Source organism: Helianthus annuus, chromosome 10, assembly GCF_002127325.2.
Source record: "Helianthus annuus cultivar XRQ/B chromosome 10, HanXRQr2.0-SUNRISE, whole genome shotgun sequence".
Lineage (NCBI taxonomy): Eukaryota > Viridiplantae > Streptophyta > Magnoliopsida > Asterales > Asteraceae > Helianthus > Helianthus annuus.
The window spans coordinates 179,466,112-179,481,241 of record NC_035442.2 but is presented as its reverse complement, the minus strand read 5'-3'; the positions used below and the strand labels follow the sequence as shown (position 1 = coordinate 179,481,241).

General features: G+C 43.1%; 2 protein-coding genes across 2 annotated transcripts; both read right to left on the bottom strand.

Moving 5' to 3' along the window:
* Window positions 1-10,111: 10,111 nt before the first annotated feature.
* On the bottom strand, window positions 10,112-11,820 carry LOC110917790 (glutathione S-transferase T3-like). The gene is made up of 2 exons (XM_022162239.2): window positions 11,234-11,820; window positions 10,112-10,887 (listed from the first exon to the last, which is right to left on the bottom strand). Exons 1-2 carry the CDS (start codon window positions 11,700-11,702, stop codon window positions 10,154-10,156), a joined length of 1,203 nt encoding a protein of 400 aa, XP_022017931.1. The 5' UTR covers window positions 11,703-11,820; the 3' UTR covers window positions 10,112-10,153.
* Window positions 11,821-14,070: 2,250 nt separating this feature from the next.
* Window positions 14,071-14,952, bottom strand: LOC110919019 (ATP-dependent DNA helicase PIF1-like). Its single transcript, XM_022163299.1, has one exon. The coding sequence runs from the start codon at window positions 14,950-14,952 to the stop codon at window positions 14,071-14,073; it is 882 nt and encodes a 293-aa protein (XP_022018991.1).
* Between the last annotated feature and the right edge of the window lie 178 nt (window positions 14,953-15,130).

Here is a 15,130-nt window from a genome sequence, read left to right as displayed (position 1 = left end):
GTGACTAGTTAACCGATTAAACTTAATGATAAACGTGAACTTTTATGTGCTTTGTTATGTGTGCATTTGTATGTATATATGTATGTATTATATGCGAGCCGAGAACCCAACCCGAGAACAAAGAACCCGACTCGAGACCATGAGGTCTCGAGTGCATAGTAACCAAATGGGCCTTGGGCCGAGAACCTAGTGGCCGGTTGGGCCATTGGGCCGTAAACCCTTAACCGAACCCATTAAGGGTGCAACACTTGGAACTAGTATATAAACCACCCTTAGTTAACCATTGTCATTTTGTTGAACATTACAACACACACACTCTCCTACTTTCTCTCTCACTTAAACTCTAGAACACAAACACATCTCCAAGCTCTCGGATCCAATCGGTTGGCACAAGAACTCTCGGATTTGGAACTTTGGATCGGCACACACACACACTTCACCAACCGGTTAGTATTTATCATGTTTATGGTTGATTTTTGTTGTGTTTTGTGATGTATGAATGAGATGATGTTTATTGTTAGTGTTTACATGATGTTCTTGATGAATATAATGATTCTAATGTGCACAAAGTTGATAACCGGTTAACATATATTATATGGTGAGTTGTGATACCATGTGTTTAAATGAAGTTCGAGCTACTAGTTATTAATGTTCATGAAATCGGGTTGCACTTGTCATGGAATCGGACTTATATGAAAACCGAGTTGTGTGTTATGCTAAGTGTTTTGATGCTTGTTCATAGTTTTGGTTGAATAAGTGTTAAATATGTTATGAACTTGATGAATATGGGTTTGAATATATGAAGAACAATTTGAATGATGGTTAAAGGTGTGAAAACCCTTGTGATTTTGATCCATTTTTACTAATAGCCTGATTAGGAAAACATGTTAGTGAAATTCTATTGGTTGTTTCCTGATTTGGGCCTGATTACATTGTACCATTAAGCTGACCATACCTGAATCAACACTGAACGTGAAAATGACAGCATACCGACTCGCAATCACACGGTTGCGACTCGCAACCACAGCGTGACAACTCGAGACCACGCGGTTGCGACTCGCAACCATAGCAGGACAAGCCGAGACCACAGGTTACGAGTCCCGTTGCGACTCGAGACCTCAGCATGACGAGCCGAAACCACGATTGCGACTCGCAACCATTCATGTTCAGCACAAACAACATGACTCGAGACCATGCTTGCGAGTCCGGTTGCGACTCGAGACCACACTTACGGGCCTAAGTTAGTGGGCCGGACCTATGAACTTCTGTGCTACTGTTGATGTGTTGTTCGGGCCTGTTATCACGAGCCCAACTGTTTGGGCCTCACACTTGGACTTTGAGCTTGTAATTGACTGTTACCTATAAATTGTTACTGATTAAACGTGTTTGCCATACGTGATAACATTCGTGCACTGCTTGGTTTGAATCTGATTATAAGTGATATCCGTGTTAGGACGTAATTGACTACTTGCGACTTGATTGATCTTTCTGTGATTAACTGCCGAGCAAACCAAGGTGAGTTCACACCCTCTACAAAGCATGGGATTCCCTGGGTTGGGAACGGGGTTAAGGAACGTGGATTCCTCGTCCTCCTTGGGTAGGACGTCAGTGGTTCGGGAATGTGATTCCTCGTCCGGACGGACGGATAAACGTACTAGACTAAAACTCTATCACGAAGTCCCTCCTTTTTGTATCGACTAATCGCCGGGCCAATGGCGAGCGGGTCATTAGTTAGATAGCGCTATTTAGGTCTGACAAGCCTCACACCGTGCCGCAGAGGACGGGCGTGAACTAATGGATCTGGGGCACGTCAATGATGATAGACATTGATGTTTTCAGGGCACATAAACATGACTACAGTCAGCAGTCGATATGGTAACGAGTCTAGTGTACGCATGGGGTAGCCCCCACGGCCGAAATGCCTGATAACTAACACGGGGTAGCCCCCACGGCTGGAGTGCCGGAGTAACTGGGAATGAACATGTCACGTTTTTTTTAAAACTATGGGGTAACCCCCACGGCAGGATGCCAGTAAAGGAAACTGTTTTCGGAATAACTAAAACAAACACCCAACCGTGAACTCACTCAACTAGTTGTTGACTCGTTACTACATGCTTTGCAGGACCATAGGTACTCAGCTGGAGCTTGCATGGAGGAGGGTCGTTGTGGGACACGGATTGCTACGTGCTATGTTAAACTTGAAAATTTTGAACTTATGTTATAACTTTAAACTTATGCTTCCGCTTGCAACTTAACTTGTTTGTTTTGAAACACCAATCGTATTGGTTAAATTTTTACAATCACTTATATGCTTGTTCGGTATGATTGGTGGCTGGATCCTGGTCAGTCACGCCTCCAAGCGGTAGTACTCCGCAGGTGGGATTTTAGGGGTGTGACAGATTGGTATCAGAGCCATTGGTTATAGTGAACTTGGTTTTAATAAAGGAGAAACGTTTTTGTTAAAACCAGACTATAACCGGTTTAGTGCTCAACGGTCCACAACGACACTTCGCTCCTCATGCAAGGCTCGACGTTCTAGGTAATATGATGTATGTATATTGCCTACTTGTTGGTTACATAGTACATTGCTCATGGTATGCTTGATTAGTATAACTACTGTTGTTTGAACACGTGCGTGCTTACTCTGTCCTACTATCGTGCTTTCGCGAACCTCTCTCACACGTATTACTTTTATTATGAAGAACCATGTCTGGACGCGTTAACATGACACAAGCCCAGTTGACGGCTTTGATCAACGAACGAGTTGCCGCAGCGCTTGCAGCTGCAAACGCAGGAGGTATATCCTGCAGTCCGAAATTGTTCTAGGATCATTTGGATCCTACTCTCGTGAACCAACCTTTGTGTTAAACTCTGCCTTTCTTTCACCCACCTTAGGTCAATATGCTCAGGCACCGGTGTGCACTTTTAAGACCTTTATGGACTGTCGACCCACAACTTTTAGCGGAACTGAAGGAGCAGTAGGTCTCCTACACTGGTTTGAGAAACTGGAGTCTGTGTTCGAAATGTGTGAATGCCCTGAGGCGCGCAGGGTAAAGTATGCTACTGGTACTCTCGAGGGTTTGGCCCTCACGTGGTGGAATGCTCAAGTGCAGATGTTAGGGTTGGTTGCTGCCAACGCCACCCCATGGGAAAACTTCAAGGAAATGATCAGGGAGGAATACTGCAGTCGTGACGACATTCACAAGCTGGAAGATGAGTTCTACAATCTCAAGATGTCGGGGTCAGAGATTGAGGCATACACTAAGAGATCGCATGAGCTAGCCTTGTTGTGTCCTACTATGGTGGATCCTCCGTATAAGCGAATTGAACTCTATCTCAAGGGCCTGGTGCCAGAGATCCAAAGTCATGTGACTTCAGCAAACTTGACCACTATCCAGCAGGTTGTACAGTTGGCTCACCGTCTCACTGATCAGGCGGTGGAGCAGAACAAGTTACCGAAGCGTATAGGTGCTGCAACTACTTCTGGTACTTCTAGTGGGGATAAACGGAAATGGGATGGAACTTCAAGCAGGGGTTCAACTTCCGTGCAATCTCAGTCTCAGCAGAGAAAGACGGACGATCACAAGAGCCCCAGTCAGCAATCGTCTGGTGGTCAAAGTCATGGTGGATACAAGGGGAATCACCCCAAATGCAATCGTTGCAACCTACACCACAGTGGGCCATGCACCAGGGGCAACTGTCATCGGTGCAACAAGCCTGGTCATGTTGCAAAGGATTGCAGGAGCGCATACCCCGCCAATCAGAATCGCCAGCAACCTCAGCAGAACCAGCGACAGCAGCAGGGTAACAACAAAGGATGTTTTCAGTGTGGAGCTGAAGGCCACTTCAAGAAAGATTGTCCCCAACTGAACCACAACAACAACAACAACAATCAGGGGAATGGTAACAATGGGAACAACAACAACAATGGTGCTAGGGGGCGTGTGTTCGTGATTGGTCAAGGTGAAGCAAGGAATGATCCCAACGTGGTGACGGGTAAGTTCCTTCTCGACGACTTTTATGTTACAGTCTTATTTGATTCGGGTGCCGATACTAGCTATGTGTCACTAGAGGTTAGTAAGATGCTTAAGCGTATTCCAACACCCCTGAGCGACAAGCACACTGTAGAGCTAGCTAATGGTAAGAGTTTGGAAGCCTCACACGTAGTCAAGGGTTGCCAGCTTATTCTCGCTAACCAGACCTTCTCTATCGATCTTATTCCTATTGTCTTGGGTAGTTTCGACGTTGTCATTGGGATGGACTGGTTATCCCAATACCGAGCGGAGATTCTTTGCAACGAGAAGATCGTTCGTATTCCTGGTTTAGGTAGTGAACCTCTCATGATTCGTGGCGACAAGAGAAGTGCTGTTGAGAACATCATCTCTCTTCTTAAGGCTCAGAAGTGCTTACGAAAGGGCCACACTGCGATTTTGGCTCTAGTTACTGATACCACAGAGAAAGAGAAGAAGCTAGAAGATTTTCCCGTTGTACGCGACTATCCTGAGGTATTCCCTGAGGAATTACCTGGTCTTCCGCCCCATCGCCAAGTCGAGTTTCAGATTGAACTAGCTCCTGGAGCTGCGCCTGTAGCCCGTGCACCTTATCGTTTAGCGCCATCAGAATTGGAAGAACTCTCCACGCAACTACAAGAACTCTTGAATAAGGGTTTTATTCGTCCTAGCTCATCGCCTTGGGGAGCTCCGGTGCTTTTTGTGAAAAAGAAGGACGGTACCTTCAGAATGTGTATCGACTATCGCGAACTTAACAAGGTGACTGTGAAGAATCGTTATCCTCTACCGCGCATTGACGACTTGTTCGACCAGTTGCAGGGGTCGAGCTACTACTCAAAGATCGATCTGAGATCGGGATATCACCAGCTGAGAGTTCGAGAAGAGGATGTCTCCAAGACAGCCTTTAGGACTCGATATGGGCACTATGAGTTTCTGGTCATGCCGTTTGGGCTGACGAACGCACCGGCAGTTTTTATGGATTTGATGAACCGAGTTTGCAAACCGTACCTGGACAAGTTTGTTATAGTCTTCATCGACGACATCCTGATCTATTCTAAGAGCAAAGAAGAGCACGAACAACATCTACGACTTATTCTGGAACTCCTTCGGAAGGAACAACTTTACGCGAAATTCTCGAAGTGCGACTTCTGGCTTCGAGAGGTCCATTTCCTAGGGCATGTGGTGAACAAGGATGGGATTCACGTTGATCCATCCAAAGTGGACTCTATTAAGAACTGGCCTGCGCCTCGCACACCAAAGGAGATTCGCCAATTCTTGGGATTGGCAGGTTACTACAGGAGGTTCATTAAGGATTTTTCTAAGATCGCGCAGCCTCTCACCCTACTAACGCAGAAGGGCGTTGTTTATCATTGGGGAAATGCTCAAGAGTTAGCTTTTCAGCATCTAAAGGATAGACTGTGTAGTGCACCTATCCTTTCACTGCCAGAGGGCACAGACGATTTTGTGGTTTACTGTGATGCATCAATTCAGGGTCTTGGTTGTGTATTGATGCAACGAGATAAAGTCATAGCCTACGCCTCACGACAACTCAAAGTTCACGAGAAGAACTACACTACGCATGATTTAGAGCTGGGAGCTGTTGTTTTCGCACTTAAGTTATGGCGGCATTACCTTTACGGAACCAAGTGCGCCATCTACACCGACCACAGAAGTTTAGAACACATATTCAAGCAGAAGGAACTGAATATGCGACAGCGACGATGGGTCGAACTGCTGAATGATTACGAGTGCTCTATCAGGTATCACCCGGGCAAGGCCAATGTTGTGGCAGACGCCCTCAGTCGAAAGGACACTGCGCCTAAGCGCATAAGAGCTTTACAACTCACGATCCATTCTAGTCTACCTTCGCAAATACGAGCTGCTCAGATAGAAGCACTGAAACCAGAGAACGTTAGAGCTGAAGCTCTACGCGGGTCAAGACAACGTTTAGAACAGAAGGAAGACGGTGCGTATTATGTAACAGGACGCATTTGGGTCCCACTCTATGGCGATTTACGAGAACTTGTGATGGATGAAGCGCACAAATCCCGCTACTCGGTACACCCCGGTTCGGATAAGATGTACCACGATATTAAAACTACGTATTGGTGGCCTAGCATGAAGGCCCACATAGCAACTTACGTCAGCAAGTGTTTGACTTGTGCGCGAGTCAAGACGGAATATCAGAAACCCTCAGGCCTACTTCAGCAACCAGAGATACCACAATGGAAATGGGAACAAATTTCCATGGATTTCATTACTGGCCTACCTAGATCACAGCGCGGAAACGATACTATCTGGGTGATCGTGGATCGACTCACAAAATCCGCACACTTTTTGGCAATCAAGGGGACGGATAAGTTCTCCACTCTAGCGGAGATATACCTCAAGGAAGTTGTTTCGAGGCACGGGGTGCCCACCTCTATCATCTCTGATCGAGATGCACATTTTACTTCGGAACTGTGGCAAGCAATGCACAAGTCCTTTGGCTCACGTCTAGATATGAGCACGGCGTACCACCCACAGACGGACGGGCAGTCCGAGCGAACTATTCAGACATTAGAAGACATGCTTCGCGCTTGTGTAATCGACTTTGGCAACAGCTGGGAAAGGCATCTGCCACTCGTGGAATTCTCGTATAATAACAGCTACCACACCAGCATTAAAGCTGCTCCGTTTGAGGCATTGTACGAACGTAAATGCCGGTCACCCCTCTGTTGGGCAGAGGTGGGGGATAGTCAGATCACTGGTCCAGAACATGTGGTAGACACTACTGAGCGGATTGCTCAAATACGACAACGCATGGCGGCGGCTCGAGACCGTCAGAAGGCCTACGCCGACAAGGGCAGGAAACCACTTGAGCTCCAGGTTGGGGAGCGGGTATTACTCAAAGTTTCACCCTGAAAGGGTGTGGTTCGTTTTGGTAAACGAGGCAAACTCAACCCACGATACGTTGGACCTTTCGAAATCATTGAGAAAATAGGCAAGGTGGCCTACAGACTGAACTTACCAGCAGAACTCGGTGCAGTTCACAACGTTTTCCATGTGTCGAATCTGAAGAAGTGTCTGTCAGATGAGACGCACGTAGTTCCTCTGAAGGAACTCACGATCGACGAACAGTTGAAATTCGTCGAAGAACCAGTCGAAATCACGGACCGGGATGTTAAGGTCCTCAAGAGCACTAGAATACCTCTCGTTCGAGTTCGTTGGAACTCACGTCGCGGCCCAGAGTTCACCTGGGAGCGCGAAGATCGGATGAAACAAAAGTATCCCCAACTGTTTGAGAACAGTACAACCGCTACTGAGGCTGAAGCTACGGAATTTCGGGACGAAATTCCAGATCAACGGGGGGTGGATGTGACACCCCAGGATAACCGGGAAAACCTTACAACTTGACTAGCTTCCTCAGTGAGTGCCATCAAATTTCGGGACGAAATTTCTTTCAACTTGGGGATGATGTGACAACCCGAAATCTAGAACCTTTCGTTGTGTCTTGATGTAGCTTGCTTATACGTTATGTGACTAGTTAACCGATTAAACTTAATGATAAACGTGAACTTTTATGTGCTTTGTTATGTGTGCATTTGTATGTATATATGTATGTATTATATGCGAGCCGAGAACCCAACCCGAGAACAAAGAACCCGACTCGAGACCATGAGGTCTCGAGTGCATAGTAACCAAATGGGCCTTGGGCCGAGAACCTAGTGGCCGGTTGGGCCATTGGGCCGTAAACCCTTAACCGAACCCATTAAGGGTGCAACACTTGGAACTAGTATATAAACCACCCTTAGTTAACCATTGTCATTTTGTTGAACATTACAACACACACACTCTCCTACTTTCTCTCTCACTTAAACTCTAGAACACAAACACATCTCCAAGCTCTCGGATCCAATCGGTTGGCACAAGAACTCTCGGATTTGGAACTTTGGATCGGCACACACACACACTTCACCAACCGGTTAGTATTTATCATGTTTATGGTTGATTTTTGTTGTGTTTTGTGATGTATGAATGAGATGATGTTTATTGTTAGTGTTTACATGATGTTCTTGATGAATATAATGATTCTAATGTGCACAAAGTTGATAACCGGTTAACATATATTATATGGTGAGTTGTGATACCATGTGTTTAAATGAAGTTCGAGCTACTAGTTATTAATGTTCATGAAATCGGGTTGCACTTGTCATGGAATCGGACTTATATGAAAACCGAGTTGTGTGTTATGCTAAGTGTTTTGATGCTTGTTCATAGTTTTGGTTGAATAAGTGTTAAATATGTTATGAACTTGATGAATATGGGTTTGAATATATGAAGAACAATTTGAATGATGGTTAAAGGTGTGAAAACCCTTGTGATTTTGATCCATTTTTACTAATAGCCTGATTAGGAAAACATGTTAGTGAAATTCTATTGGTTGTTTCCTGATTTGGGCCTGATTACATTGTACCATTAAGCTGACCATACCTGAATCAACACTGAACGTGAAAATGACAGCATACCGACTCGCAATCACACGGTTGCGACTCGCAACCACAGCGTGACAACTCGAGACCACGCGGTTGCGACTCGCAACCATAGCAGGACAAGCCGAGACCACAGGTTACGAGTCCCGTTGCGACTCGAGACCTCAGCATGACGAGCCGAAACCACGATTGCGACTCGCAACCATTCATGTTCAGCACAAACAACATGACTCGAGACCATGCTTGCGAGTCCGGTTGCGACTCGAGACCACACTTACGGGCCTAAGTTAGTGGGCCGGACCTATGAACTTCTGTGCTACTGTTGATGTGTTGTTCGGGCCTGTTATCACGAGCCCAACTGTTTGGGCCTCACACTTGGACTTTGAGCTTGTAATTGACTGTTACCTATAAATTGTTACTGATTAAACGTGTTTGCCATACGTGATAACATTCGTGCACTGCTTGGTTTGAATCTGATTATAAGTGATATCCGTGTTAGGACGTAATTGACTACTTGCGACTTGATTGATCTTTCTGTGATTAACTGCCGAGCAAACCAAGGTGAGTTCACACCCTCTACAAAGCATGGGATTCCCTGGGTTGGGAACGGGGTTAAGGAACGTGGATTCCTCGTCCTCCTTGGGTAGGACGTCAGTGGTTCGGGAATGTGATTCCTCGTCCGGACGGACGGATAAACGTACTAGACTAAAACTCTATCACGAAGTCCCTCCTTTTTGTATCGACTAATCGCCGGGCCAATGGCGAGCGGGTCATTAGTTAGATAGCGCTATTTAGGTCTGACAAGCCTCACACCGTGCCGCAGAGGACGGGCGTGAACTAATGGATCTGGGGCACGTCAATGATGATAGACATTGATGTTTTCAGGGCACATAAACATGACTACAGTCAGCAGTCGATATGGTAACGAGTCTAGTGTACGCATGGGGTAGCCCCCACGGCCGAAATGCCTGATAACTAACACGGGGTAGCCCCCACGGCTGGAGTGCCGGAGTAACTGGGAATGAACATGTCACGTTTTTTTTAAAACTATGGGGTAACCCCCACGGCAGGATGCCAGTAAAGGAAACTGTTTTCGGAATAACTAAAACAAACACCCAACCGTGAACTCACTCAACTAGTTGTTGACTCGTTACTACATGCTTTGCAGGACCATAGGTACTCAGCTGGAGCTTGCATGGAGGAGGGTCGTTGTGGGACACGGATTGCTACGTGCTATGTTAAACTTGAAAATTTTGAACTTATGTTATAACTTTAAACTTATGCTTCCGCTTGCAACTTAACTTGTTTGTTTTGAAACACCAATCGTATTGGTTAAATTTTTACAATCACTTATATGCTTGTTCGGTATGATTGGTGGCTGGATCCTGGTCAGTCACGCCTCCAAGCGGTAGTACTCCGCAGGTGGGATTTTAGGGGTGTGACACATGCCACATCATCCCAGGGCTTTATGGGGCTTTATGTAATTTGAGGCCGTAGTCATAAAGCCCCTGTGTAATCATTACTCTTTTTTCATTTTTAATTTTTTAATTCATTTTGTAAGTTTTTTAAAAATAAAATTTATTTCATTAAATAAAAAAAAGTAAAATAAAATAAAAAAAAACATGAAACTAGAAAAAAAACATTAAACTAGCATAAAAAAAAATTACACAATCAAAGATTATATTTTTTTTCAATCCGCTCCTTTTGAGCCAACGCCATTTTCAAAGCTTTTCCCGTTAAGTGGTCATGCGGTTTGGAGTAGAAGTCAAAGTCGTGAGCCCATTGTCGATCCCGCATAATCTCCGTAACTTTTTCGTTCTCCTCCAAACGTTTGTTACCGAGTTCGTGTATGTCTTGAAGCCGCTTGTTTATCTCCGAAAATGCGTGACTCATATCCGTTCCCATAGACATCGACGAGGACTCGGGTTTTTTCGCCCGGCTTTTTCTTCCGGGCGGTCTTGGTAGCTCCTCCACCGGCTCGTCATCCGGAATATCCTCGTCCAAGCCGATGTTTCGAGCGTCGGAGGTTGGCGTTTCGGGTTCACCGGACTCGTTTGTTTTGGACCTCTTTGATGGCCGTGTATTTCCCGAACGACCACTAGGAGTAGTTACGACGGCCCATTTGGGGCTATGGCGAAGGATTTGCCAACACTTCATGTACGGGAAATGGCCATTAGCCTCCGTATACTCGACCAATGCCTCTTGCGTAATGTCTTCATCGCTACTTCCACTTTTCCATCCGGAATACAAGCGTTGGTACACGGTTTGAAAGTTTGTGCACCTCTTGTTTATATCGGTCCACTTCCCCGATATAGAGTCCGGTAGGCGGTATTCTCCCCTACCCATGAGCTCGAAAAAGAGTTCTCGTATTCGGTTCCAAAATACGGTTTTACTTTGATTGTTTGCTACACACAAAACAATATTAAATGTTAGCTCAAAATTTAAAAAATAAAATCTGGAAATAATAAAAAACAGAAAAAAAAATAAAAAACAGAAAGTAATTAAAAACAGAAAAAAAACTGGAAATAATAAAAAACAGAAAAAAAAACATAAAATAATAAACATAAAATAATAAAACAGAAAATAAATAACAGAAAATTATAAAACAGAAAATAAAAAAAAACTGAAAATAAAAAAACAGAAAAAAAATTTAAAAACAGAAAATAAATAACCGAAAATAAAAAAAAACAGAAAAAAAAATATAAAAACAGAAAAAAAAATATAAAAACAGAAAAAAAAAAATAAACATACCTATGACCGGGTCCTCCGAAACATCGATGAAAGCGCGGGTTAACGCATACTCCTCTTCGGGCTCCCACGTTTGCACATTTTTTTTCGTTCGGGTGTTGGTTTCAACTTTCTTTTTATGTGCCCGTTTTGCTTTTCCTTTTCCTTTTTGCGTCTCCGGTTGCGTATCCGGTACCTCGGGTTGCGTCTCCGGAACAACATCGGGTTCGTGTAGTGGGGAGCCGAACGCTTGAGCCGACCCAAACGCTTGAGACGACCCCAACCCATCCATGTTTTGACTTGGGTTCCACCCGTAGAGATTAGGGTCCCATGATAGCGGTTGGTTCAAAAGATTCATGAACCCGGGACTTTGTTGATTGTAGTCGAGAAAACCGGAGCCGAAAGGATTGGGTCTAGTGGGAACCGGTGCCACGGGACGAGTAGGATTGCCACTAGATCGCGGAGGAATGAAGCCCCGGTTGAATGGATTCATTGTATAAAATATGAAGAATTGTAAAAAAATTTGGGAGAGATGAGAGTTTGAATGTGTGTGGTAAAAAAATAAAGAGATGAGATTGATTTTAAAGGAAAGTTGAAAAATAAATTGAATTTTTTTTTTTTAATGAAATTGACCGTTACAAACGGTCAAAAAAATTCAAAACAATTCTCTTCACGCCGCTATCTTTATCGCGCTGGACAAAAAAATTAGAACATAGCGCCCAGGGGGGCGGTGTTCCAGGCGCCATGATGGCGCGATCATGGGCTAAAGCGCCCCAGTACACATGACCTTAGGGGAATAGTGTCAAGCAACTTCTCTGACACTTCCCTATTGGACCAACTTATTTTTAATTTAATTTTATTTCCAGATTAAAATTATGCTTTTGTCCTTTGTTTAAAATCACGTTTTTGCCCCCAGCTCAAAATAAAATTATAATTTTGCCCTCGGTTCAAAAACTCACTTTTAATTTTGTTCCCAGTTTCAATTAACGGTTTCGCCCTCCATTTAAAATTACATTTTTTGCACCCAGTTTAAAATAAAATGTTGTTTTTTCCTCTAGCTCAAAATTACGATTCTGCCCTCACCTCAAAATTACGTTTTTGCCCACAGTTCAAAATAAAATTATATTTTTCCCTCTAGCTCAAAATTATGATTTGGCTCTCAGTTTAAAATTATGATTTCGCCTCCAGTTCAAAATATAATTTACGATTTTGCCCTCTGTACAGACATACATGTTATGAGAGAAAAATATTCGGCTTATTGTCCCGCAAAACGGGTGAGGCAAAAACTAGTATATATACAATTTAGGTAGGATGTCAGGAATAGTGTTTTTTTTTTTTTTGTAGTTAGGTATTTTTTATTCATTTTTAGGGCTTTTAGGTTTATATGTTTAACTTTTCACCATTCAAGTTTTGTCTCCTTTTTGATCAAAGTTAAACTTTCTCGATATGAATTCGAGTTTTTTTTTACGTTTACGTCAGATTTCGGTATAAGTTTGCGTTTGTCTTTACATCACGCAACGATAAAAATTTGCGTTTTTGTTTTATGATTTCTCTGTTTTGGTCGTCGTTTGCTTAATTCTTGATACGATTTTACGGCCCGCGCACCCACAACGCAGGGGTTACACACTAGTTAGTTAACAAATGTTGAACATTACCTTAACTTCTGGAGAAATTCCATCTCTTTTTAAGGTGCGTTTGGTTCGCAAAATGTTATGGAATTGAAATTGCATTTTGTATAGATATTGGAATTTGAAAGAATTGGATTTGGAATTTAAACATTCCAATAGGAATTGAAAATTGTTAGAATTGGAATCTATCACCCTGGTCCCTATCCTCTAGTTCGGGTTGAAAAGGTACGGGTCCAAAACATTATGGGTCGAAAACGGTTTGGTCGAAACAATGCGGATCAAAACGTTCCGGGTCAAAACAGATCGAATCAAAACGGTACAGGTGAAAACAATTCAGATCAAAACGGTGTGGGTCGGAAACTGTTCTGGTCTAAACAGTACGGTTTGAAACTGCTCAGGTAAAAAACAATTAGGATCAAAATGGCGCGGGGTCGAAACCGTTCACGTCGAAACAGTACGTGTTGAAATAGCTCGGGTTGAAACGGAACGGGTCAAAAACGGTGCGGTTCGAAATCGTTTGCGTTGAAATGGTACCGGTCGAAATGGTGCTGATCAAAACAGCTCGGGTTGAAAATGGTTCAGAGGAAACAATACAGTCAATGAAGAAATTATCAGACGAAGAAGAAATCATCACATATCATAAGAGATTGAGGAAGCAACCCTTTTGTAAACACAACAGCTCTGTTCTGCCACCGACTAGTTCCTTCTGTGATCTTCAGTCTCCATGTTCACCGCACCATGAACCATCTGATGCTTGGATTGATTCGATGAAAGCAGCAGCTTTATTAATGCACCGTCGTACTTCTTCTTTCCTATGGTCAGGGTACAATTTCGTAAATGCCACCAGAGCTTGAATTGCAGCAGAGTTTCTCACGGCCCTCTATAAGGGGTGTAGGAGGTGCCTGAGGACCCAAATCAATATATAGCGCCCGAAAAAATTTTAAATTATATATATATATATATATATACTAGTTTAAGAACCCGCGAGGTTCGCGGGTGGACTAAAACACAAATGAATAACTTTAATTTATTGAAGTAATCGTTTGAATTAAATAAACGTTCAAGTAATAATCAATTAGTAAACTACATTTAGACAAATAATGTAATATCTCGAGATACATGATGATGCAAATTTGTGTAATATTGTGTTTATGGAACATAATAATGTTATTATGATTTTTATTGAACATTTACACAGAATGTAAGATCGTTTGATGAATGAGTACATGGAGATCACAAGTCACGAAATACTTCTTTGTAAACTACATTTGTGGTTTTATTAGTAGGTTTGCCGTCATTGTCCAAAATCAGAAGTTTAACTCCTTGTCTGGTTTTAACTCTTGATAAAGCAACATACAGCTGACCATGGGTGAAAACTGGTTGCTTCAGATACAGACCAACTCTAGACAGTGATTGTCCCTGACTCTTGTTAATAGTCATTGCGAAACAAACAGCCAACGGAAATTGTCTCCTTTGAAACTCAAAAGGAATTTTTTTATCAGAAGGTATCAAACTAATCCTTGGTATATAAGTGCGTGTGCCTATGTTCCCTCCAGATATTATCTCGGCTTCTATTACACGGTTATACATTTTTTTGACTTGTAGTCGTGTACCATTGCAAAGCCCATTTTGTTGGTCAATGTTACGTAATAGCATCACCGGCACGCCAACTTTTAGTGCTAGCCTATGATTAGGTAAGCCGGATACTTTAAGACCGTTAAGCACATCAGGAGAGTATAGTTTTTGTTGTGTAGCGTTTGGATCTTCAGACTGACAAAGACTGTCTGAACTAAGATACTCTCGTTCTTCTCCTGGGAATAGTGACAACAACCGATCATTAATTTCATGCACAACCTCGTTCTTAGGTGCAAGTATAGCCCTCTCACTGAAATAATTTTGATTGTTGAAGTTTTCGAGAATTGAAGGATACACAAATTCAATTAAATTTGAAATGGGATCTGATGTATCAGTGATTAGAAGGTCGCTTGGTATTTCAATTGACGCTTCTCCATCATTTGGACCACCAACATTTCCCTCACCTATATCCAAAAGCCATTTGGCAAATTGTTTTATTTCTTCAGCGTCCGATGCTGAACTTCCAACTGTTAACCTCATGTTTTTTGTTTATCTCATCAACTTACATGTATTCCACAGATAAGACGAACTTATTGAGGCATTGACAATCTCTTGTCTTCCACCATTTGGAACAACAGGAAGGATCTGTCTAAAATCGCCTCCTAAGACAATAACCTTCCCTCCAAAGCGGATGTTTGATCTGTTTGAAGTTTCGATA